This window comes from Grammomys surdaster, unplaced genomic scaffold, assembly GCF_004785775.1.
Source record: "Grammomys surdaster isolate TR1022 unplaced genomic scaffold, NIH_TR_1.0 126086, whole genome shotgun sequence".
Taxonomy (NCBI): domain Eukaryota; kingdom Metazoa; phylum Chordata; class Mammalia; order Rodentia; family Muridae; genus Grammomys; species Grammomys surdaster.
The window spans coordinates 5,290,386-5,316,631 of NW_021620894.1; the positions used below are offsets into that span (position 1 = coordinate 5,290,386).

Genomic DNA, 26,246 nt, shown 5'->3' on the forward strand with positions numbered 1-26,246 from the left:
CCCGGATGGTGAAATACTAGCTGTGGTGTCATTCACAGATTACCCACAAATACAAATACTAGCTCCCAAAATGAAGATGCATTATTCTCTTTGACTCTGGAATGGGATTGGGGAACAGATATCATCAGGAGATATCGCAGTGAAGAGACTCCAATCCTACTCATGCACCTGCCCCCTTCCTTCCTTTCCGCCTAGCTAAGAATCGTTTTTTTAGATTCTGGTAGACATACCTCTTAGCCCTAACCAGCACTGGGTTTCAAGTGACAGCGCATCTATCTGTACCTGAGACATGATGCGAGGGGCAGCTACACCACATGGATATAGAGAAAGGACAGACAAGTGTCATGACATATGATCTCCACAAGTGACGTCATATGTTCTCTTTAGTGCTGTGGCAGGCGCTAGGCTCTGAGCAGTGTCAGACTCTCCAACAGTATCTGACGCAAACATAGATTCTTGGATCCATGTGGCTCTCAATCATTTTAGAGTCACACCCTCCTACAGCCATGTGGACACATCAGACAGGGCCATCTCCATGGGACTCTTTGTTATAAACAGCAGCCCCTCCTTTAGCGTGTATAGAGTGACCCACATGACCTTCCCAGTAACCATCACATTTGCATTGGTTGACACTATGAAGGAGAAAGCTTCCCATTTCTCCTTGCCCTCACCGTGACCTCTTTCACTTAGACCCAGCAGATTCTGGAAAGGACAGTTGGAGAAGCATGAGAAAGAAGGACACAAACTGGAACAAGCATTTGAGAAATCTTGCAATTACGGGAGAGGCACTTCATCATAGTTCATAGTGCACTTCCCAAACCATTCGCAATCTCCTCCAATTGTTAGGCAGGCTAGAAAAGGGACCTACTGTTCCCACTACATCAAAACACTAAAAAGACAGAGAACTTGGGCTGTCCAACTTTTCATAGCCAATGGGTAATTTCTAAATAGATCTGATGGCAACGTTATGTACTCTAAAAATATGAAGGCTCCCTTTAGGAGTGTTTGCTATGAGCAAGGTTCCATGCTAACAATTCTAACTCTGCCCTTGAAAACTATTTTAACTTTGACCTTGTAGTTGCCCTTGACAACTCGTAGCCCCATTTTCCTGGCAAGGGAAAGAAAAGTACAAAATTTAAATGCATTGTCCAAGGTTCTACACCCAAATCTAGATCAGAAGCAGAGCCCCCAGCCTTCACAGCACACCAGCTATCCGGTCATGCTGTGATCCCTCCACTACGGTAGATGCTCATAAAACTTAACTGGGATCCTGAAAACTGGCTTTATTGCCCAGAACGTCCAAGGTGGCAGGGGTGAGGGATTCTACATACAGGCCACAGGTCACTTCGGGAACCCCTTCTTTCTTGCAGAATGTGACATCAGATGTTTGAAGCAGTGATGTGTCAGCTTAACTTGGCTTAGTTTCCAGACAGAGGGGAGTATGGTCTTCAGCATGTCTACCATTCTTGATTGCAGACTGGCCGGGTCACCATTTATCTCTGTTTCTGGTCCTGCTGTGTTTTCTGACAATCCTCTGGAGTTTCTCTGCCTCCTAGTGTTCAGTCTGATTTGATTGGGATGGGGAGGGAGGGTGCTTCCTGGAAGTATCTCTCTCGGAGTTGCTATCAAACTCCCAAAGTTGGGTTCCCACCTTCAGAGCTTTCCAAAGAAACCGGAGAACAAGGAGACCCTCACTGGGCCCTCTGAGAAGAAAGAGGGAGGGAAGCCTTCCCAGAGTCCCCCTCCCCCCTCTGCACTCCCACTCTTGCTAAGATGTCTCACTTTCATTCCCACTGTGCCAGACAGCAAGCTTCCTGTTAGCCAAGGGTTCCAAAAGTCAACAGCGCTGCCTCTTCGCCATTCTTGAAAGGGGACCCAGATTTTCACAGCCTGATTGAGTGTTTGTCTTCCTTTGAAGCCCTGATTACGAGCTGGTGTTTTTTTCAAGATAAAGGTATTTAATTTCCTTGGGGTTCACCCACCGCCTTTTGTCCTGTGATTGTTCTGAGAAGCCTTTGGTAATCCAATCCCCTTGCATGGGGATGCTGGCCTCTGAGAATGGCTGGCAAGATTTCCTTTTATATGAGCAGGGTGAGAAAATAAACAAATAAAATACATTTAAAAGAAAAAGAGAAAACCCGAGCAAAATGAAAACAGCTTGGAGTGGAGCCTGGCCTTTTTTGTTGTTTCCAGACTTCCACAGGATCTGCCATCTTATTTCTCAGTGTTTGCAGGAAGGTAGCTGGTTGCCAAGCTTCAGGTGGGGACAGAGAAAAGAGGTTATGACGAGAAGGTTGTTGCATTGACATAAGGCCCGTGAAGAAAGCTCAAGATAGGAAGCATTACCTCAGTGATCGGATTCTTCTTGGCCTTGGTGTCTGAGCTGTAATGCTGGATTAAAAGTAGGGTAAGCATCAGTTCCCTTTCTTTGAAATTGTGTGCATTTTAATAGGATAACAAAGTGGAGAAGGATTACATTAGGCTCCCGCATGTTGTCTGGTACATTTTAATTGAGACCAACGTGCTGGCAGTTACTGTCAGTTTCAGAGGTCTCTGGGAAAAAAAAGACCCCCCTCCTACTTCCAGTCACCTCCATCTCTCTGCTGTTCCACAGTCCCCTCGTTTCTTTAGGAGCACATGAAAGCCAATTGGTACAAACTATAAAAAGAAAGATGACCCGAGAGCTACCGGGGAAAGCAAATTAAACCTCCTGCTATTTGAGACACAAGGGGGAAAACTCCCATGGCTCAACCCTCTGTGGCCATTTAAAGACTTCAAGGAGGAGATATTTCGTGTCACGTTGCTCCCCCAAGTCTGAGTCCTTTGAGCCTTGAGTTAGGGGCAAAGATAAATGCAATGGCTAATTAGCCAGAGAAAAATGAAACAGAGGCACGGCCTCTATCTTGGGCCAGCGCTTTCAGCATGGCCTGTAAGAAGTCATGAGGGGGTTTTGCTTGGCCAAGGAGGCTTAGGCATCTCTGAACAATCTGCCTGGATTTCAGCCATGGCAGAAGAGGGGTCACTGCATGAAGCTGGCCTTGGTTGCCATGGCTGGGCGGGCAGCCGACATTGTGGTTTTCATGGAAATGTGTGCAGCATCCTCCAGACAGCCCTGCTCCAGCACCTTGGCTCTTATGACAGTGCTCGCTCTTGTGTTCCAAAGGGCGCTGCAAAGGCAAGTTAGTGTTGGGAGGTTGGGAAGACCCAGGAGTCTCCTGAGGCACAGTGACCTGGGCAGGGTCACTCCGCTGACAGTTTCATCTGCCAGTTCTTCCCTCTATGCCACAGAGCCCTAGGTCCCCATGTACATCACAGAGAGGCCTCCCATACACGCCACTTCATCTTTCTCTGGGGCCTGACTCCCAGTCTCCCTCTTCCCTCCACCTCCACCTCTGCTGTCTGATCAGTCTCCGTAAACCTCTGTAGAATGGGAAGGGATTTCCAAAGCCAACAAATGCAGGGAAAATACTTTTGCTTTCTGTGAATAGACTTAACTTCTACCTCAAACATCAATTTTCATTCCAGTGCCAGGCACACAGACTTCTCAGTCGTTTTTGGTTTAAATTCAGGTAAAATTCAGGGTCTCCTTTGTATCTTTTCCCTCTTGCGTTGGGTGTACTTTTGACCGTAGGATGGGAGGGGACCACGACGTTTCCCACGACGTTTCATAGAAAGTGCATGGGCGTCTCCTCTTCTACTCTTTATACCCAGATTTCCAGTGTTCTTTTCTGGGACCCTGGGAAACTTCAGGCCTTCCCCTTTCTCTGCCCTCTGACCCTGCATGCCTCTTCCCATGCTGCTATCCTGTTGTGGTATGTCATATAAGGCTGGGGTTTCCCAAACTCTAAAGGTGACACTCCTTTAGGTGACAAAAAGATGTCTCCTCAGCTCATTCTGGGAGTGACACCAACAGTAGATGTCAGCATGGAGCAGTCTCCTGGGCAGGGATAGGCCACAACCCAACATGCCCTGATTAACCATCCTTTTATCCGTTTTGTAGACTTGGTGGCTTTGAATCTTTGTTTTGTTTACTTGTTAACTTCTGTCTTCAACCTTATCATTTTCCTTCAGCACGAAACAAGAAAATATCTGCATTCCAAAATACTTCTCTAGCAAACCCAGAGTCTGACCCTTCAACAGCATCATGTCTGCCGTGAGTGTGACTTGTTTAGATGGTGTGTCTCCCAAGGCAACAGCTATCTTTTGGGATCAGAGATGCTCTCCAAATAATTTCTGACACCATGTACAGGACTGGCTTTTGCCGTTCCACAGTAGCTTGCTCTAGAACCTCTCACATCTACAGCCAGCTTCCTCAAACTAGCCCATGTGTTGAGCCAAGGCTTCAGCTGCCCCACACAGGCCCTGTGCATTGCCCTTCTCAGCTTCTGTATCCTTCCTTATACTGCTTATCTCCCTGTGATGCCCTCTTCATACTGTCCTTACCTGCTCAGGATCTGGGCATTTTCAAAATCTTTGCTATACCTAATCTGTAAGCAAGTCCTGATATTTTTCTCTGTATTTCTTTCATTATTTTCTTCCGAGAAAAGAATCTAATAGTCCCCTCTGCATGCACCCCAATCTTTCCCTGTAGTCTGGCCAGTACTGACGCTGTTTGATAATCTTTCCTGAAACTTCAAGTTCTTTAATGGTAAGTCTGTATGACTTGATTTTTCCCAGGAGCAATGTACCTCATGGTACCTCAGTATCTCCTGTTCACTGGATGACTGATTGGCTGGGTGACAGCTGGAAATGGATCCTTTGCAGACAGATAACAGAAAAGACCATCCTGGGATTCTTTGAGAGTAGCATGGGCCACATTCCAGAGCAGAGCAGTAATGGCTGGGATGCCCTGGGCCCTTCCTATGAATAGAATCTAGTAGTACTCTCCAGCCTTGGATTCACCGTCCCAGCAAGTCTACAGCACGCTGGTTTCTGTAGTCATCATAAAGGCTGAAGTGAGCTCAGTCACATTAACTACATGCCAACATTTACAGACTAGCAATGGGTGGAGCTGGGATTCAACTGAGATCTGCCAATGCCTGTGTCAACTCATGGCCATCCCAATGGGTGGCTCCGGCTTTTGTGAAGGGAGCATCCTAAGAAGTGTGTGGCTTCATGACTTCCTAAGAAGGCACAATTTCTTTTTTATTATTTATAACCAGCCTCCTAGAGTTGCACTCCTAAGACCTGGCCTTGCCAGATGGAAGCCTACACATAAACACTTAGAAACACAGCAGCACTCAACATCTTGTGGAGATAATCATTCATGCCAAGCAGAAAGGCAAGTGCTCGCTCTCCTTCATTCTACTCTTTCCGAAGGGAGAGCGTGCACAGGTAAATCTGTTGCCTATTTTAGCGAGGCTGCAAGGAGACTGCGAGGGTGACCTTATGATTTATTGTCCAAGTCAGGATATGTTGAGAATATAAGCTAGCCAAAAATAACTAGCAGGCATTAGTGAGTCTGTGCTAGGTGTAATCAGAACTCGCCTGTGTCTCCTGGGTGCTCAGGGACACTCTGCACGCCTTATTGCGCATACAGTCTGTGGTTGCTTTGCATTCAACCCAATGTAGTATTCATTCTTTTATTTACCATTCATCCATCTGTCCATCTGTTCATCTGTCCATCTGTCCATCCATTCACCCAACCATCCATTCACCCAACTGTCCTTTCTTCCTTTCTTCTTCCCTTCATTCTTTCCTTCCATCCTTCCTTCCTTCCTTCTTTCCTTCCTTCCTTCCAAGAAAATATCCTATGCTGGGCTGGCCTTGGGAAGACAAACCCCACGCTTATAAAATCTTCACTCTAATAAAAGGGGGAAGTGAGCAAACAAAGAATAAGGAGATACTGTACAGTCATAGTACAACCTTGAAAGAAAAAGTTTCAGATAGGAGGGGAAGGAGTCCTCTCTGAGAAATGTGGGACTGCGTAAGGGTATTCTGGGTCATGGCTGGGCAGTTGCCTAGAATCCTGAGACTCTGCGTGAGAACTGGCAGGAGTTCGGAGCGCCCTCAGAACCCAGGGTCCTGAAAAGCAGTCTAGTCTCCATAGAATTACATTGTTCAGTCACGTAGGCCAGACAGCTCCTCCCAAAGTGCACAGGTAGAGGTCATGACTAGAGGCCTCAGGCCCCAGGGATTTACATACTAATGAAGGCCAGAGGGCGGAGCAGATTAAGCATGCCTCCCCCAATCCTCCCTCTTTCTTCCTCCCTATTTAACTCAGGACTGGCCTGAGTTCTCTGGGGGTACTTCCAGATTCATCCACCATCCGCCATGACAATAAACCCTTTTGGAACCAAAGACTTCCTCATGTTATTGGGGCCTGCTGCCGCCAAAGCCTCCAGGCTGCTGGAACATTAGACATTCCTCCTGTATGTGGGACCCCCCTATTCTTCCCCACAGAGAAATCCTGGGGAACAAACACCTAGAGGAATGAGCAGGTGCTCTGGCTCCAGGGTAGATGCAGGATGGGGGAGTCTTGGGGAGTAACAGAAATAAAAGAGAGAGTTCGTGGATGGGGGAATAGATCACTTTGGTCCTTGAAGCTCCAGGGAACCTGAAACGCATTCTGAGTGAGATAGGACATTGCTGAAAGGCTCATGCAGAGGGATGCTGTGGTCTAATTTGCATCTTAAACACGAATCACTCTGGCCACTGTCAAGACACAGGAATGGGAAAGGGAGATCAAGCTATTGCAACCACACAGGAGGGAAGGAAGGACAGATGTGTTGGCTTGAATGAGAATGTCCTTCACAGCATTTGGATACCTGGTGTCCAGTTGGCGATTGCTCACTGGGGAGGCTAAGGAAGTGTGGTCTTTCTGGGGAAAGTATGCCACTGGAAGATGGGCCTTGAGGTTTCAAAGCCATGGGGCATTCCCAGCTTGCTCTCTCTGAATGGTGTTTGCCTCTCAAAATGTGAGTCCCCAATTACTTACACCTGACAACATACCTTCATTTGATCTTCTATCACAGTAATCGAAAAGAATACCACGTAGCTGTGGGCCAGGCTGGTAACAACAGCATTCAAATTTGAGGGGTAGATTCAGATAACATAGCATCTCTGGGGTCTCTGTGTGAGGGGACCCTGTGATAGGTCTAGTCCCTAGCAGCCCAATCTAGGCTTTGGTGTCAAAGTATCCTACAAGTGATTGCTTGGACTTTGGTTGGAGAACAAGGCCATATTGGTTCTGTCAAGTAGTGGGAAGACCCAAGGGTGCTTATCCTTGGCTCTGTGGTCCTCCTTACCTTTGGCTCTGTGGTCCTCCTCCTTGGGACATTTTCCCCCTTCCCACCACTTCCGCTTCAGAATTTCCAGGCGGTTGTTCTCCTGCAGCTGGAGAATGGCCAGGTCAAACTCATCCCGGAACACTGAGCCTAAGGAGTCAAAAGAAAACCCAGGGCATGATGTTGCTGTTCTTCTAGACACAGGGCGCTCCCCTTCCCAGCATCCTGTCCACTCTGTCAGCTTGAACCTTGGCAGGGGCACAGACACAGCAGGCAGCATCTGTCTCCAAGGCCACTCTCCTCTACCTCTGTCTTCTCTGCCAAAAGAAGGGCTTTCTGGTTTGCACAGCCTTCTCAGCTCCTCTACTTCCTTTCTACCATATGACTAACATGATCATCTGACCATGTCCAAAGACCCCAACATGGGCTGAGTAATGGCTTCCCAGACCCATCTCCCTGCCTAGCAACCTCATTTTCTAACTTAAATAGAGGACCAGATTATCAGAACTCAGCAACCTGCACAATGACACTCAGGAAACTGGATGGAGATCTGCCCATTAGCCTCTAGGAAGCCACCATGTGAGTTAATGGGACACAAACTTCTTAGTGAAATGTCCAACTTTCTACTTCACGTCTATTCACTTCTGGGGCATTTGTGACTATTGTCACAGTATACTTTACATTCACTTACCATAACCAGCCATCAACCACTGAAAGACACTTAGCCAGAGCATCCTCTCATCCTTCTGCATGGAGAAGCCAGTAACCAGATGTCCCCAACTCTCATAGCTAAGGTTACCAGAGCCTACAGCCCTGCCAATCACTCCGGGTCCCTATGGCCCCTTCTCCACCAAACAGAAGGCTTCTTTCTATTGTATAGAATTCTTTGAAAAATTTTCCAATAGAATATGGTTGAGGAGTTTTGGTTCTAGGATCCAAGTCTAATCATAAAAAACAAGTTTAAATGAATTCAAGGAAAGCTCAATGTCCTACAACAGGTAGAGGCCTGTGATCATTAAGAAAAAGCTGTCAAGACACTTGGAAAAACAATTTGGTTGCCTAGATTTCTTTCCCAATCCCTACAAAGATCCTGTGTAGATAGGCACCTCTGAGAATGCCTATGATCTTGGGTACAAGGAAGAAGCCTGAACACAGCAACGAGGGTGTTTAATGTGTGTAGGAATCACCTGGAGATTTTGTTAAATGGAATGTTCTGATTCAGTAGGTTCAGGGCAAGACCCAAAATTCTGCATTTTGGGTAAGTTCCAAGGCAATACCCAGGCTGCTGGGTCATAAACTGCAGGACTGTATATAGAGTCCACCTTCTTTAGGCACAACTATACTGAGTGAACCCACAACAAGCCTGCAGCCTTGAAGGTATTTTTTGTCATGGATGTCCACGAACAGATATCTGTAGAATGAGTGTGTAACACACACTTGTAGTGAATGAGTTCGTGAACAAGTTGCCCTGCAGATGTGGACAGATGTTAGGCTAACACTATCTAGATTTAAAGACTGTATTCCACTGCTGCAAGGTACTTCTATCCAAACCCACAGTGGCCCAGGGGCCATATTGAAGGCAGTTCTGCCTGCTGTCTGGTGGCTTTCTCAGCTCCAGAGCCATCAGATTCAGTTTCCATTTTTCCTTATTGGTTTTCTTCTTTTTCCTGGGCCCAACCATGTCAGGCATTCTGTAGTAACTCTCTTTCCTCCTACTAGAAGAATGTCATGGAGTATAACCTCGGGGGATCTGAATCTTATCTCCGAATTGGCTGCAAAATGCATCAGGAGTTGTATATTGTTGTTTCCAGCACTTGATGTGAGAATATGAACCTCCCTGCAGTACACCTCCACCCCATCCATCTACCTTGTGCTGGCTAGCTGGGGGACTCATACCTCAATGTGGTCTGTTCTAGAAAGTGCTGTGTTTGAAGAGCGGTATCCTAGGTTCGAGGCATCTCTTTCTAGTTTGTGACCTTGGACAATTTCTGTTCTCTGCACTATGGGCATAGCCAAGTCTACTTCTCACATGGCACAATTAAGTGAGATAATATTCATAAAAACAATATCATGACGGGGTCAAGGCAAAGGCCTTTCTCTCCGTTTTTTTTCCCCTCAGTTATAAATAAAATTTCCTAGAACTTGTCTCTTTCACTTCAACCATGTGTGGTCAAGTTCCCCGTGAAAGGAAGTACTTGACATTTAGACTAAATTTATCGAGTCACTAAAGTATTACCAAGGTGCACCCCAAGTTCATTTCATGTTCTACCCCGCCATCTTGAAAGTAAATGTCAGCCAGTAGATTTCTCAAAGAGGCTCACAATCTGTAATATTAATGGGCACGGATAAAATACGACTGTAAACAGAGTCTATGAAGGTTTGCCAGTGCACAGAGTAAAGCTTCTGGTCTACAAAAGCTGCTGGTGTCAGACCCAACAACGTTCAGAGGAACTTTATTATTGCCCAGGCTCATTTGGTTGCTTTCTAATCAATATTCTAAGAAGCAATTTGCTTTTACCAAACAGCATAGAGAACTACGGGAAAAAATGAAAAGGATATTAATATTCCCCAGTGAAGGCTAAGCATGAGACTTGGCCAACTACAGCCCTAACCCACACAGTGACTCCTTGAGTAGGTATGAGAAACTTAATCCTATTACTTGGATAACAGAGGCTCAGATTTGTTAAAGCACCTCTCTGAGGTACCACAGTCAGGTCTCCTGGATTCTAAGACCTCGCTCATTATAATCCAAGGTGTAAATGGATTCTGTAATTTATAACACTTCCAGTCAGGGAAAGATCAATCCACGGATGTAAAATGTGGCTACAAGGTCTGCATGCCAAAGATCAGAGCTCTTATGTACCTAATGTCCTCATGTCTTTATTCTTCTGCCTGTCACCTTCTTCAGGAACAGCCTTACATGAGGAATGCTTGACACAGCGGTATAGTCAGTGCCCCACATGACCATCCCGAGGCTGTGCTTAGATCCCTCACAGTCAGAACAGCTGAATGAACCTCCTGATTTCTTGGTGGTAGAGCTATTGGCAAAGTGAATGTCCTTTGAGAAAGACAGCTGTGGCACCACTCTAGAAGCCAAACAACTTACAAAAGCAGATGGCACCCAGTAAATGCATGGTACATCCGTGCCCATTCTCAATGACCCACACCAAGTCAGAGTAGACAGAGCAGTGAAATCTACATAGAATTTGAATGTCGTCTCCTGTAATCTTGTCAGTGAACTACAATCAGCAAGATGTGTTTGTCTCAGCCCTTCTTTCTTCCCGCTGTTAGTAGAGACGTTAATCAACAGAGAAACGGCCAACATGCCAAACTGAGAGACAAAGAGAATAAGGCCTAAAGTCTCTGCTGGGGCATCCATGCTCTTCAATAGTTAGAATTATCCCTGAATAGTGAATGAATGAAATAACTAGCCAACTAGTTCTTTAATTACTGATTAGGGAGTTGGAGAGATGGCTGAGTTGGTAACGAACTTTCTGTGCCAACACAAGGACCTGAATTCGGATCTTCAGCACCCAAGTAAAAATGGAGGCGTGGTGGAGCACACCTATAATTCTAGGGATGAGGAGGCAGGAGGATCTCGGGGCTTAGTGTAGCCAAAGCAGTGAGCACCAGATTCAGTGAGAGATCCCATCTCAAAAGCTAAGATAGAAAGCAACTGAGAAAGGCATCTAGTGTCAACCAATGACTTCCACATGTGTGCGTGTGGACACACACACACACAGAGACACACACATACACACACAGACACTGACACACAAACACACAGACACATAGACATACACACAATACATACACACACAGACACTGACAGACATGCACACAGAGACACACACAATACACAGACACACACAGATACACACAGAGACACATACATATAACATACACACATATACAAATATATACACATACACACAAACACATATACATACATACACATACATACATATACATACATATACACACATACACATTTATTTCTGCTTAGAGGTACATGTGTAACCAGGCGGTGGGAGCATATGCCTTTAATACCAGCAACTCAGGAAGCAGAGACAGGCAGATCTCTGAGTTCAAAGCCAATCTGGTCTACAGAGTGAGTTCCAAGACATCTGAGATGCTATAGAGAAACCTTGTCTTTAAAAATGAAAAGGAAAGAGAGAGAGAGAGAGAGAGAGAGAGAGAGAGAGAGAGAGAGAGGGGAAGAAAGGAAGGAGGGACGGATGAATGAACAAGTACATGTGCTTGCTTTTTTTTTTTAACCATAAAGAAGCCTACTTAAAGTCGTTCTCAAACCTGTTGGTTCTGGAAACGGGCTAATGGATTCTAGACAGCACTCAGTGGCTTTGGCTCCCCGACCCTGCCTGGAGGAAGCTATACCCAAAGGTTGTCGCTCTCCTGCATACCGACTGGCATGCCAATCCCATAGCCCTTGGTGTCCAGCAGGCCCCCAATCTGAGTGAGGTTGCAGTTTCGCTGCCGGTAGTACTCATTCATGGTAGACTCCAGCAGGAAGGCGTAGTTGGAATTCAACACCCTGGCAATCCCCTCCTCCGTGCTCTTCACGAACACGCTCGGCTGCTTGGAGTACATGTAATTCCACATGCGTTGGTAGGTCTGGTAACGGGAATTCTGGGGGAGACATCAGAAGGAAGCAAGGTTGGGAAATAAGAAAGGAAACATTGGCTTAAAAAGAGAGGGCATCAAAGAATCACGAGGTGGGCCCTTCTGCCGCTCTACCCCACATCACAGCCAAGCTCCTCTTCCTTTATATCACCTCACCCCGAGAAGGTCACTGCCATTGCATAATGGAGGACAGACCTGTGTCTTTACTAGGAGAGGAGAAAGGGACTTGTTCTGTGAGTTCTGCCTACCAGTCGATCACGGGTTCTGTCTCAGCTACCCTCCAGAATTCCTTCAGCACCAACCTCCTCAGACAGGCAGAATTCCAATTCTGGTTATGATCCCTCATCTTCCCTCAGTTTGGGACAGTGCACACAGGTTCATTCAGGACTAATGAAGAGACAGTTCTGAAGAAGCGGCGTGGATGTCTCCTACCTACCCTAAGCCAATGAATGTATCAACCCCACCACCCAAGGCTGGCTTCTGTTTTACCAATAAGAACAAGACAAAATTCTGGGGGTCGATCCAAACTCTAGTTGTACAAAGCCTTCCCTGTCCCGATGCCAACAGGCACAGAGATTCCTTTGGAAAACAGACAGCGAGCCTTGGGCCTATCTCCTGTGAAAACAAACCTCTTGGATGTTAGTTGGTTAGATACCATGAGCCCCCAGGGAAGATCATCCCTGGAGTTCTCGAAGTACAAGAAAACTGTTCTTTCTGTGCGGCCTGCTTCTGTCAGCCTTGGTGATCAATCAGCTTGGCTGTCATTGAATACTATATTGTGGCAGGGGCTCCTCCTGAGACTTACAAGGTTCCCAAAGAATCCAAATGTGCCTGTCCCCCAGGCCATCTTCATTTACATTTCTTAAACACTGGGCATAGGCACCATTTTATTTTACTTTCACTAGTGTGCACATGCGCAGGTGCATGTGTTTATGTCTGTACGTAGGAATGCAAGCGCAAGTGGGTTTGGGATGTATTCTTCTACAATTCCCCATCTGTTTTGTTTTGTTTTGTTTTTGATGCCTGGGTTTCCTCCCTGAGTCTGGGGTCCACTGACTGACTGGCTATACTGCTGGCAGGTGAGCTCTGGGTACCACTTGTCTGTGTTTCTACTCCAGCACTGGGTTACAGGTGTGTGTGACCACACCCACTCACTATTGACGTGGGTGCCAGGGACCCGATCTCAAGTTTTCAAGCTTACACAGTAAGCATTTTATCCAGGGAGCCACCCCTCCCCAGCCCCCTCATTATTTTAATCTTGCTTTGTCGAAGTACTAACTATAAAATCCAACTCGCTTTTTAAAATTTAAAGGAGCGTATCAGCTCCATCCGATGCAGTCATGTAAACAAGACTGCAAGCTCGATCCACAGTGTATAGTGCACATAAAACAAACACAGGGCTATTATAAGTTTAGAAGGCTTCATCATGTTAGCTCTAAACCCATCCCACGTATTACCAGCTGCTCGTGCACAACAATATGGGGATAGGTTGATATTCATACAAAATCCTCCTGAGACCTCATTCTGGGGAAATTCTTTGGAACGGGAGAAAACTAGGTCCCGTGAAGACTTCTAAGGTTAGAGATGCTCAAAAGAGGGGATGAGATGGGTGGAGATGTTTCGAATATGAACGCACATGCATCTCATCTTCCTTCCGCCCTCCCCCATACTGGTGAGCAGCCGTGTAGTATTTACTTGGAAGAAGGTCATGCTGGAGCCTCCGTGAATCGTGCCATACTCAATGGCGGTCTGGTCAGCCAGGTCATCTACGGACTCAATGGGTACTTCCATGCGCTGCACAGTCAGGAAGGCTGCCAGATTGGCCGTGTAGGAAGAGATGATGATCAACGTGAATGCCCACCTATGCGGGAAGAGACCAGAGAGGCTTCATTGTCCTGGCACTGCCAGGAGGCTTAGGTGTCTGAGCCCTGTCCTGCTATGATGCAGGAGTGTGCAAGTATTTTACTCTGAAAGAGATATCAGCTCGGTGTAAGGAAGGGAAGGATGCAGGATACACAGTGTCAAGGGACACGCACCAAACTTGTGAATGCTACCCGGAAGATAATAAGTGGCTGTGATTTTTTTTTCTTATTTCTGAAATGTGATTACTTGTCATTCAAAAGAGGTGTATAGTCCATGCACACGAGGGTCTGGGGACATCGGAGATGAGCCGGTGAATGAGATGACGGCTTTGTGCAGAGCTGCACACTGAATGCCTAAAATGAGCGACATCCAATACTACCTCAGCTAATCCCTACGACTCAGGGAGCCGAACGCACTATCCGACTGCTACAGGAAGCAGAGGGAGGCTCTGGAAAGTACCTTGATAAATACCGATACAGTTGTACCCAGCCAGTTCTATGACCGTAAAACGGCAGAAAGTCTTCAATGAAGATGAACTTGTGAAAAGCATCTTTGGAGTGCTGAGAAGTTGAAATTGGAAAAACCCTCTGACAATGGACAAGCTGCTTCAGACTTACAAGACTATTTTATGGAGTCGCTGGAATTTCATTTGAAATTTGAATAATTCTGCAATGCAGGCAGCATATATGCCAAACGGCAGTGTGTTCAGTCTGGTAGGTTAAGCAAGCTTTTTTCCCATCTGCTCATTAGGCTGGATCTACACCAGTACCTCCTTGTGTGTGAGGGGCTCACACACAGATCTAAGCACCACAAATCAGGCTGGAGACTCACCAATTCAGGATCAGTGGTGTCGGTATTCACAAGGGTTTACCCGGTATGCAGACACTGCTTTGTTAATGCACAGCATTTGTCACGGGACTCAGCAGCTGGCAGCTGCCAGGTGGATTTTCAAAACCAAGAAATCCCATTGTCCCTTTTTGTAAGGTTACCAAGTACTCTAGCTGGATGTCTGCCTAGGGAGACACAACAGGGCCATCCACCAACTCAATGGACTTTTATATGCTAGACCACAAGGGAGGTGGACTGTTTTGATTTGGTTTGGTTTTCGGTTGTCTTTTATCTTCTTGTTGTTCTGGTCACCAATACGATAGCAAGGAAAGTCCTTGGTCTTTCCTGGGTTTATTTATCTATTAAATGGGGATAATGGTACCTGCTCTACATGTCTCTGGGCCCTGGCAACAGCAAATGAGGTACTATGTCATTTGTGATTAGCAATCTAGAACAAACTAGATAAATGTGCAGAAGCCGCCAGGCTGGCAAGGGGATAAAAATTGTCTGGCTGCCTCCCTGATGCTATCTCGAGTAGTGACCTCTAAGCGACAGGCTTCCTTCCCTGCTCAGGACACACTCTCTGTACCCCCTTCAGCTCTTTACACTGTGACCATCCCTAGGGGCGGGCCCTAGTTCAGCAGCAGCCTGGATACACTGAGGAGAAGCCGAGTTAATGTACCTTGAATGTAGACATGGCCTCAGAGCTGTCTAGGAGCTGCTCTCGGGCTCATGGCCACACTCTGGTGCCTGCTCTTTCCTGGGTGACATGTAGATGTTCAGGGCCATGGTCATAAGGGCAAGCTGTCAGCCAGCTCAATTTACCCAGTGCAGGCCAAGCTATCCCAAGGCATTGGTGGGGCTGTGCCCCTCCATCTGAAGATATCAGCAGTTGTAAAGCTGGCAGTCTTCTGAGCAATGTGACATTTTCTGTCCCTTGCTCTGGCTGGGAGGCCAGGGCAGGTCATGGCGATCCTGTCTTCTGATCATCCACTTTCCCAGGAGACTAACTAAACCTTGATTAATAATCTAAGAACTCAGGAAACAGAGACACACGCTGATAACTGTGGACAGGGGGGTTAGTGAAGGTCTCTCATGGTGGCTCTTTGTCACAGAGTTCCTCTCCCAGTGTGCTCTGGAACACAGTGATTTGGTCATCTGAGGTCTGCTATTTAGATCAGCACCCTGCAGGATGTGGGCTTCTAAAACTCTCTAGAGGAAGGCTTTCCTTGGGTGCTGTGAGGAGCCTATGGCAGATGCAACAGGTAAAGAACACCAGCCCCAGGCTCACCAGTGGCAAAGAGCACCCTTTGGAAGGAAAAGGCCAAAGGAACAAAATGAACACCCTTGGATGTTCTTCCAAGGCTGCTGCCTAACTTTCCTAGGCTTTGAGGGAGTTTTGTGACTGTCTCTGCTGAGACAGTGTCCTCTTCTTGGGGACAGGAAGCCCAGTTCTGTATGTTAATCTACTCAGTGACTTCTCAGTAATACCTGGGAACAGGTGAGCATCTTGCCCAAGTGGCTTAAATCCTGCCATATTTGCCATATGAGGGCAAATGAAAGCTCTAGATAGAAAGAGGTATCATTGTCCTAGCTATTAGCCCAGTTCCTGAAATAACTCTCGTACCTGCTTCTAGACCAACTGTGTGACCTAGGCACTAGTAACCGAGGGTGGAAATACCTCATCTCCTCGTCCTTTGACTTCAACAGGCTGAGGAGGAGGAGGCTGGGGGACTAAGGCTGTAATTTCCGAGAGCTACGGCAGTCAAACCTATCGTGTGTTGCTAAGAGAGGATCCAATACTTGTATTTTGCAAACTTGTCTCTCTAGGCTGCCTATGTTCCTATTTCCCTAGTTTCTCTATAGCTTCTGTAAGTTTTCAAAGAACTGTCCTAATGTTGAATCTTTTGCCCATCGGAGAATCTAAGAGTTTGACCATTCCTGTAGCTCCTGAGATAGATAGGTCAGCCTCACAGAGCCAAGAGTGGGTGAACAAGGCTCAAGGGGCAGTGGTGGAGCCTCACTGCATAAAGTCTCCAACTGGAAACCAAAGGTTGCTGCCCAGGGAGTACTGGTCGACCAGGAAGACAAAGGCTGGAAAAGCTGGGAGGAAAAACAAAGGAACCTTCTCCTGCAGGGACTTCACAGCAGGTTTATCTGCATAAATCTGCATATGCCCTCTCTTGGCCAAACCACTCAGTCAGTCTTCAGGTCAAGAGGTTGTTTTGCTGTAGACCACCAAGGCTGTTTCATTTTATCCCTTCCTTCCTTCCTTCCTTCCTTCCTTCCTTCCTTCCTTCCTTCCTTCCTTCCTTCCTTCCTTCTTTCTTTCTTTCTTTCTTTTTTATTTCTTTCTTTCTCTCTTCCCTTTTCTTATCTTGGTTCTCCTCTGTACTCAGAGCCCAGAGACAGGGCTAGGTACTAGGACAGAGTAAATAGTACTGAACCTCTCCCACATCCACATCGCCCATCACCCTCTGTATTTTTAAGACAGCTGGCTCCCTGCTAGAGTCTACCTGGCAAGACAAATCTCCCTGGCTGTTCTCCTTGCCATCAGAAAGGGCTGGTCTGTTTTTCTGTGTAGTGCTGGCTGTCCTGGAACTCCTTCTGTAGACCAGGCTGGCCTCAAACTCAGAGCTCTGCCTGCCTCTGCCTTCCAAGTGCTAGGACTGAGGGCATGCACCACCACCACCCAGCCTTGGGTCTCTATTTAGTCTACTCCTGGTCCTGCTGCTGGGCCTTACCAGACACCACTGACACAGCGGGTAGACAGAGCTCGCGGGGCGATGGTGGAGCCTTGCTGCATGAAGCCTCCAACTGGAAACCATAGGCTATTGCCCAGGGAGTACTGGTTGACCAGGAGATTACACCGACCCTGTGCACAAGGATGTGGACTGTACCACTCATAAGGAGTTAACCTGCAGGAGAGAAGATCACATTCCTGGGGTGAGGAGGGGGTAGACATGGGGTGCTGGAGAGCCCCACAACTCATCTTGCTGGCTCTACCTGTGTGGTGGGGTCCACTACTTCCCTCTGCTATACTTGGCTTCTTGGATTTCCTTTTCCCATGGAGGGGGTGAAGTGGGTTGGATCCACCCCCCCAATAGTTTGAAAAGTTGGTGCTTCTCAAACTACTTTTATTTAATACTTCGAATAAATGCATTTCTCCCTTATGTAAACTCAGGTGTTCACCTCCAATATTTAAAATGACTAAAAGTGATGTCTTTGTCAGGAAGATGAGAGCATTGGGGGTGGGCAGCCTGGAAAAAGGTCCTTGCTTACTCACGGTGAATTCCCGACGAGACCAGGAAACATTTCCAGGGTCCTACAGGGCCACAGCTTAAAAACTCTCACCCTAACTCTATAGGTCTCAAACCCTGGCTACTTCACAACCGCCAGGAGGGCTTGTTTTAAAAAGCCCTTGTGCGACAAGCCTGTGGACCTGAGAGGTGTGGATGGCCCCAGGTCTGTATCCACACTGACAGCCACTGCCTCTCTCTTATCAGATGCAGTGTCCTAGATCCCAGCCTTAGAGATGCAGAGGTATTGTATTAGCACTCTCCCCTGTCCTTGCTGTGAGGTACCACTGACGATGAGCTGGCTTGGGGGTGATGGCCTGGAATTTAATGTTTCTGCTCTAAACTGTCACCCAGAAGTACAGCATGTGAAGACAAAAGGACAACCTATCTGAAGGAAGAGGCGCTGGGGCTTTAGAGTTCTCGATGCCCACATGTGTCTGAAGGCTCCCAGGAGCCTTTGCAGTCCATGGAACCCCTGTGCAAACTGTTGCCTTAGAGCAGAATATCCCAGGTTTGCATAGCATACAAATATGCAGTCACATGATTAGCCCTTTAATACCTTTTCTATTGTCATTCTTTGAGACAGGGTCTCAGTCCAGCCCAGGCTAGCCTGGAGCTTACTACATAGCCCAGGTTAGACTCAAATGCATGGCCGTCCTTCTGCCTCAGCCTCCTACCAAAATAGGCTAACACATCTTCTTTTGCTGTTGTTGTTATTATTATTATTATCATTTATTATGTGCTAATGTCAGATTTGGCACAGTATGTGGGTGTGGTGGTCACAAAGGAGGGTGCAGAGCTCATCAGGGCAGCTTTAGGTGCAGAGCCTTAGTGGTGACTTGAAAGCTGTGCAGACTCCACTAGAACCAACTGTCCACACATACAGGCTCATCCACAGGGGGCTGGAGAGAATCTCAGAGCAGCGGAGCCTGGATCTCACAGACAGCTTCCTAAACACAGTAGCAGACAGCGCTGCGAAGTGGAGAGCGGAAGTGTCAGACAGCATGCGAGCTCCCGCACCTCGCCAGCTGTCACTGACAACAGATACTTGACAGTGGCAATGCCTATGGGGCCAAGAGGGATGGGTGGTATACAAGAGCAAACTCAGTGCCTTTGAAGATTACTGGGTGGCCGTGAAGGCCATCTGATTCTGCCTTTGATCATTACAAGAAGAGGCACACTGGGGACATGTAAGATTCAACACATTCCTGTTGCCATTCTTGAGTACAAAGAACACTGGATCCCCAATCCATAGAAGGAACACAACCCTGGAAAGACCACCCTCAGAGAGATAGAGCAGGAGCCAAAGGATTACCTGGCCCCGACACTGTGTTCTGGAGACAAGGAGAACACTTGCTACAGAGCCTCTGTCGGATTTCTAGCTCAGTCTAAACTATTCTCCATTCCCACTCAACAGTCTCCTGTGGTAAACTGAGGGCTGAGTGTGTGGTTGGGGACTTGAGTGGGTAGAAGGTGGTTTTTTCTGAAGTTCAGGCTACCTTAGCTCGGGCCAAACAAACCCCTCTGTGTAGTACATTCTTGGGACGTTTACAGCTTAGGGATAGCCTGGAGCGCTTCCACACAGGGCAGGAACAGTTCCTGGCTTCTAGGGACAAGGGAAGGCTAATATCCTCTGGCCCCTAACCCTGACCATTTCTCCCAACTCAATAGTGGGCACAAATGTACCCTCTTGTTGCCTGCTACCCTCTGTGGGTTTTGTTCAACGACACAGCTGTGTTTTCAGAGGCAGGGCCAGCCTTTGTGGAGGGATGCATGCTCCCTGGCCTGTGTCACTGTGGCCTCTGATGCCAGCCCCCTCCGACCCCGAATCTCCCCCCACTCTGTCTGGATCTGCAGGCTCCATTTCTCATCATTCAGGACTTTAGGGCAGATCATGGCAAAGATAGATGCCAGGGTAGCCAAATGCACCATGTTTAATTAGAGACATCTTCCTGTCACCCCCTCCCTCTCTTCTCTTTCCCAAAACTCCTATCCAAGTCGAGGCGGTTGGCAGGGATGCAGGAGGCCAGAATACAAAAGCAAATCCAGACAAGCAAACCTGTCCGCACTGTGCACGGTTGGGAACACATGCACGGACAGATGGACGGGTAGTGTGAGGTTGACAGCTGGGCAGAGAGCATTTCAGGCCCCCAGTCCCTGTGCCATCTCTATTTGGCACTAAGGTCTTCTAAACCATCCTCTCCTCCTCCCACCCCCCGCCCCATGCAGTTCCCAGAGTGGACACGAGGTGGCGGTGTGAGGACAGGGAAGGGAAGGGAAGAGTACCGAGCCACCAGGAAGAGGACACAGCTGACGGCCAGATATGCTAGAAGCATGAAGAGCCAGACTCCTGGAGAAAAGGGGTCCAGAAAGGAGAAATAGCCCGGTCTGCGTCCCTGAAAATGGAGATGAAAATAAGATTCACTATGCATAATCAGTCAAAACAGCTTTGGGCAGGGCATGAGCGTTGGCTTGAACCTAGCATTTTGGGGAGATTCTGGGTGGTTCTAACAACGCCAGGGATGATGGTGTGGCCAGGGCTGTACCGGACATCTTGTAAAACCCTGATCTACAGATAAAACAGCAGTGTGGGGCTGTCTTTTCCTGGGATGACGGGGCTTTGAGCTGAGCCAATCCTCCAGCCCTTGACACCTGTGACTGCTGCCTTGGGGTTCAGGAGAACCTGTGAGGTGAACTTGCCATAGTAGGGTCTGACCTCAGCATCCCCTCTTTAACGTCTGTGTCTCTCTCCCAAGAGTGTTAATATGGCAGGTTTCCTTGACTTTTTGCTCTGCATAGTGTCCCCAGACAATGGAAACCAAGTCCCGAGGGGCCCCTCAGCCAATTATGTTCATTTTCCTAGTGAAGAAACCGAAGCCTAAGAGAGGCACCCAAAGTCCCACCGTGGCAAATGGAAGACTTTGAGACACATCCAACTCAAAGTCCCCATCCCGTCCCCTCATAGCATGATGTGCTTGCTGCTCCTGAGGTTGGAGTCAGGAAGGGAAAATATAAACACCAAGTTCCCACCGTGTCTCACAAGAAAAACCGAACTGAATATGAAAGGCTGTGTCAGGGTGTCTGCTACCTTTTCAGCTGTGTGGTTCTGTACAAGTCCCTGATCCTGTCTGGCCTCAACTTGAGAGGGGCTAGATCAGACCCACTCTCTGAAAGCTGCAGGCTTGCTTCACTACTGTACAGTGTTTCATTTTTCATTAAAGAGAGCTCACATACACATCCATGGTCCTATCTTTCTAAAGGAAACAAACACCCTAGATCAGAATGAACACCTAGCCTCAACCTGTGGGGTCGTGACCCCTTTGGGGGACCAAATGACCCTTTCACAGGGGGTTGCCTGAGACCATCAGAAAACATAGGTACTTACATTAAAATTCTTAACAGTAGCAAATTTACAGCTATGAAACAGCAACAAAAATAATTTTACGGGGGGGGGGGGTGGCACCACAGCGTGAGGAAGTGTATTACAGAGTTGTGACATTGGGAGGGTTGAGAACCACTGTGCTGGATGGTCTGACAGTGTGGGAGCTGAGCAGTGATTGCTGTTGCAAATGGAGTGTACTCTCTCCAGCCGCATTCCGCTGTCAACTTTACTTCTTCTGTTTACTACAAAACCACCAGGCTAGATGCTGTCTAAGGGCCATTCGAAACAGAAACGCTGTAATTTTTACGATCTCAGGAATCCAGGAAGTCTGTGGATGCAACTGGAAGTCAATAGCACCTTAAGCCAATCTATGAGAAGGTCCGCTTTCACACTTGACATCATATCCGTCATAATAGCATCTACTATCTGTATGTAATGTCTGTCTGTCCTCATGGCTTTCTGTGTGAGTGACCCCATGGTACCTGCATAGCCTTATTCCCCAGTGACTTCAGCCTTTATGGGTGGCTTCTCATTCTCTCTCAGGGAACTAGGAGGAACATCCTTAATGCCCTAGGGAAGAATTTGAATTTTCCCTGGCACAAAAGGGACACAGAGATGCTTTACCACTTGCCCTGCTTATAGACAGTCATTCGTGGGACCTGTAGTCTTTCACAATGTGACTGGAACCTCTTAGGAAACCTTTATAAAAATAATTTTCTTTCCCTCTATAGCACAGGCCAGGGAAAATTCAAGTGCATTTCCTCGCAGTATGGGAATGGTTGATGGTCACAGAAAGCTTGATCAGACTGGTTGGGAAGATGAGTCTAGTAAGAGGCAAAGGCCAGTAACTGAGAGAAAGGAACAGGGGGAGGGGGAGCAAGAGGAGGAGGATGAGGATGAGCAGGAGTAGCAGCAGGAGGAGGAAGAAGAGGAGAGGAAGAGGAAAAGAAGGAGGAGGAAGAAGAGGAGGAGCAGCAGCAGAAGGAGGAGAAGGAGGAGGGAGAGGAGGAGCAGGAGGAGGAGGGGAGGGGCAGCAGGAGGAGCAACAGCATCAGGAGAAGGAGGAAGAGGAGCAGGAGGGGAGGGGCAGCAGCAGGAGGAGCAGCATCAGGAAGAGGAGGAGCAGGAGGAGGAGGAGGAACAGGAGGAGGAGCAGGAGGAGGAGGAGAGGGACAGGATAGAGACCAGATCATGAGTAGTAAGTATGTTTCCTCTAATCATTACATAAATCCTCTATCAAGAAACAAGGGGTTCAGGGGAAGCAGAATCTGGGCCCCTGGTTGCTCATTCCTTTGTCTACCACAGTCTGACTGTCATTCATCACCCTAGCAGCCAATGGCAGACATGGAAAGATGCAGAGTGTGAAGAACCCACACAGATGATGAAGGACTCAGAGAAGACCGCTTGCCCACTCTTCCACTGTAGGAGAAATCACTAGCTTACTCCACTGGCAGGGCCCCTCTTGGGTCGAAGCTGCCTCTTGATCAATGTACATGAATTCTGTGTGACCTGTTAAAACTGTTTTACTCTGTGTCTTTCAAGTGGGAGACAGCCAGGAAGGGGACAAAAATCTTTCATTGCTGCTTTCCGAATCTGAAGCCCCATTAGATGTTCCATGTCAGAAATCTATACCTGATGTTGTCATGAGCAGTGAACCCGAGAAGGATGGCAGCGCTATTTAAAGCTGCCATATTTGGTTAGGGGTGATAAGAAATGATGCAAAGCCCTGAGAAAAACTCTTAGACACTTGGGTTATACGATGCGGGGCATCACACAAACAAGAAACAAAATGGAGACAAGGCCTCACTAGAAAGCTGTCCGTCACACTGCCAAGGCAGCCTCTGATTTCACCAATGATTGACTGATGACCGACCAGAAGAGTAAGGTCTGGGCTGTCATTGGAGATCTTGGTCTGGTTTTAGACTGAGCCACAGTATTGAGATGACAGCAAAGAAAGCATGCTCCTTGCCACATTCCAGATGTCAACCATTTTTCCTATGTGCATGTTTTGGATTGCTTCCTTCCCAAGGAACACCCTAGTCACTGGGACTTGGCACGAACTATGGTCATATGCCATAGGCATTTCTTCAAAATACCAGCTTATCATGAACCCAAAAGATGTGTGACGGTGACAGCGATTCCTCCAAAATAACTCGGTACCTCACCATGCGCTCTTGATTTCAATACCCGAGTTTCCATGCTGACAGACGGAAGAACTGGGACCCAGGGAAGCTGTGTCTCACTCAGATCATTGGTGATGGCTTCAATTTCCCCGGTACTCACTCATCAAGCTGTGCCGTCGGCACGCCGCGCTACCCCGTTCTCATGGCAGCTGTACCAAGTCTTGTTCAACTCTTAATGTTTGCAACTCGCTCCAATAAACTCCCTAATTAATCCCAGGCCTTCTACCCCGTGCCAAGAGAATCCCGATTTACTGGATCCTACCCGTTTAAAGTACTCATAAATGTTATTTATCTAGCCTCATCATTTACTGTGACTCTGTTGTTTTATAGGCATTTGTATTGACTTAGACAATCAATGTAACTGCTGACTGCAGGTATGGTCAGGGCCTTCAGGTGAAGGCAATCACCCTGAATATATATATAAGCAATGGTTCATGTATCCATCTCTCTCCGTACAGCCATTGGCACAGATCCATGCCGAGGTCAAGGACAGGTCAAGTCCTGCTGGTGAGATTGAAAATTAGAAGCGGTTGCCTTGGCTTTTGGACAGTGCTTCTATCTGACCCCACCACGGTTGGTGTTAAGAGAGCTCTAAAGGATGGGTCACCAACTAGCCTGTGGTCCTGGTTTGTGGAGGTTGTTTGAATTGTATCGTGGCAGTGGATCTTGTCATATGAAACATGTCAGTGCTGCCTTTTATTCTTAGACATCTATTAATTCGGATTTCTGTGTGCTGGAAGATGATATCGTAGGAAAAAAAATACTCTCCTTCCTAAAGTCTGGAGACAAATGCACGGGGACATCAGAGCCAGACAATGCAGAATAAGTGGTAAACAAAAGTTCTGACTCATTAGTCAGATACCCAGGTGTATGTTGGTGTTCTAGTTAGATACAAGCTCAATGATGATGGGCAGGCTACTTAAACCCGGGGTATCTATGTCCTCTTTGTAACTTTTGGGTAACAATAAATCTGACTTTGTAGGGTTGTTTTGAGGACTGAAGATATAGGAGGGGGGGCATGTCCCCACACACTTCTCTCTATCTAATGGCAGGTAGGAAGAATGAGGTGTGACAGAGGAAGAGTCTTCCTTTTATACCAATATCTTCCCTTAGTGGACCAGAAATACTACTTTCTCTCCCATGATGACACAGGATAAAGATACTTGAGGGAGAAGACAGCCATCTGGCCACAACAACTTTCCTAATTCTTCATGTTCCTGTGGTTGTACCACAGGAGCTCAGAAGGGCTCTCCAGGGTTCTCGAGGGAGGCAGCTAGGGCAACCCAGCCTTCATCCTGAAAGGGCAGATCTCAGAAACCAGTGGTCTATTTGTTATTGCTATCCCTTTGGTTTGCTGAGACAAGTTCTCTAGGCTGGACTTGAACTCCCTGTGTAGCTCAAGCTGACTTCAAACTTATGATCCTCTTGTCTCTGCCTCGTGCATGCTGGGATTACAGTCATGTGTCATTACGGCTGCCTCTGATTCCAACCCTTGGAACTACGTTCCACTTCAGGTTTCCCAAAAGAAGGTTGCTCTTGGAACCTCGGAAGGGCAGTGTGCCTCAACGCCATTTTCCTACACGTGGCACCAGTGACGTCAACTCTCCTCCTCTCTGTGCCCCTTTGCTCCAGCTTGTCACTGACCAAGGGTTGCCATGTGCTCCCTGTCATGTGTTTCTGTGTACCTTTGGGTGTCTACAGAATGCAATAGCAGTTCACAGAGAAGTTTCTTGTTCCATAGTCAAGTGCCAGGAATGGTCAGTGGTCAATAAGACATCCTCTATGGTTGGAAAGGGAAGGAAATAGTTTATTTGTGACTCAGCCTGGGAGAGGCAGAGGAAGTTATATATGATTGTAAAAGCTCATGTGGTTAATCTGTGGTATGTATCTTGCATATTGAGGCTTGGCATGTACTGGCCTCTGCCTTTAAGCCCAGGAGGATGAGGAAAGCAAGCAGCTACTTCCCTTCTGCACAAAACACCTAGATAGTTGGTTGTCAATATATCTCACACATGGACATATCTGTTCTTACTTCTCCTCTTGGAGATCAGCCTTGGAGACACTGAAGTTCCCATCTTAGCATTAACCTTGACTCTCTGTGTGGTCAGTCCTAGGCAAGCCACTCACCATCTCTGGGTATCTTTTATTTTTTTTCTTCTTCCATAAAAGCAAAACATCACCATGCACATGAAGGATGGATGTGATTGTTAGTAGAACAATGCTCACACGACAACCTGAGCTCCTGAGGGAGATGCACTCCACGAATGTATACCCAATATCAAGATGACTATCCAGGGATCCATATTTCTACTGGTGGACTATGCTATCAAGTTACTCAGCTTTAGGGACTTAGACATGAATCATTTTTGACCTCCTCAGGACAGGCTATTAAGTTAGAAGTGACCCGATGGCTGGCTTAGAGCTATTTCCCATGTTCCTAGACAGCCTTGCTGAGATGAAACAGATCGACCCGGAAAACAGATGACACACCCAGTAAATGCCAGGCACTAGCTCCATGTTGGGCATTTATTTCTCTCTCACTTTTTAATCGCTGCCTGTCTTCATTGCTGTCCTGTTGCTCTGAAGGGACACCAGGTAACTCTTACAAAAGGAAGCATTTACTTGGGAGTTTGGTTATAGTTTCAGAAGGTTAGTCCATGGTCATTGTGATGGGGAGTGTAGTGAGCTGAGAGCTTTATAACCTGATCTGCAGGCAGGAGAGAGAGAGAGAGAGAGAGAGGGAGGGAGGGAGGGAGGGAGGGAGGGAGGGAGGGAGAGAGAGAGAGAGAGAGAGAGAGAGAGAGAGAGAGAGAGAGAGAGAGAG

At 47.3% G+C, this 26,246-nt stretch overlaps 1 protein-coding gene across 1 annotated transcript in view; it reads right to left on the bottom strand.

The window, feature by feature from the left end:
• Positions 1-26,246, bottom strand: part of Grik4 (glutamate ionotropic receptor kainate type subunit 4) — a 174,614-nt gene that overhangs the window by 9,736 nt on the left and 138,632 nt on the right. Inside the window, exons 12-16 of the mRNA XM_028755739.1 lie at positions 20,144-20,253; positions 17,303-17,476; positions 13,563-13,728; positions 11,648-11,873; positions 7,248-7,376 (exon numbers count right to left, since the gene is read on the bottom strand). Coding sequence (XP_028611572.1) covers positions 7,248-7,376; positions 11,648-11,873; positions 13,563-13,728; positions 17,303-17,476; positions 20,144-20,253 — 805 coding nt within the window. The remainder of the gene's footprint in view (positions 1-7,247; positions 7,377-11,647; positions 11,874-13,562; positions 13,729-17,302; positions 17,477-20,143; positions 20,254-26,246) is intronic.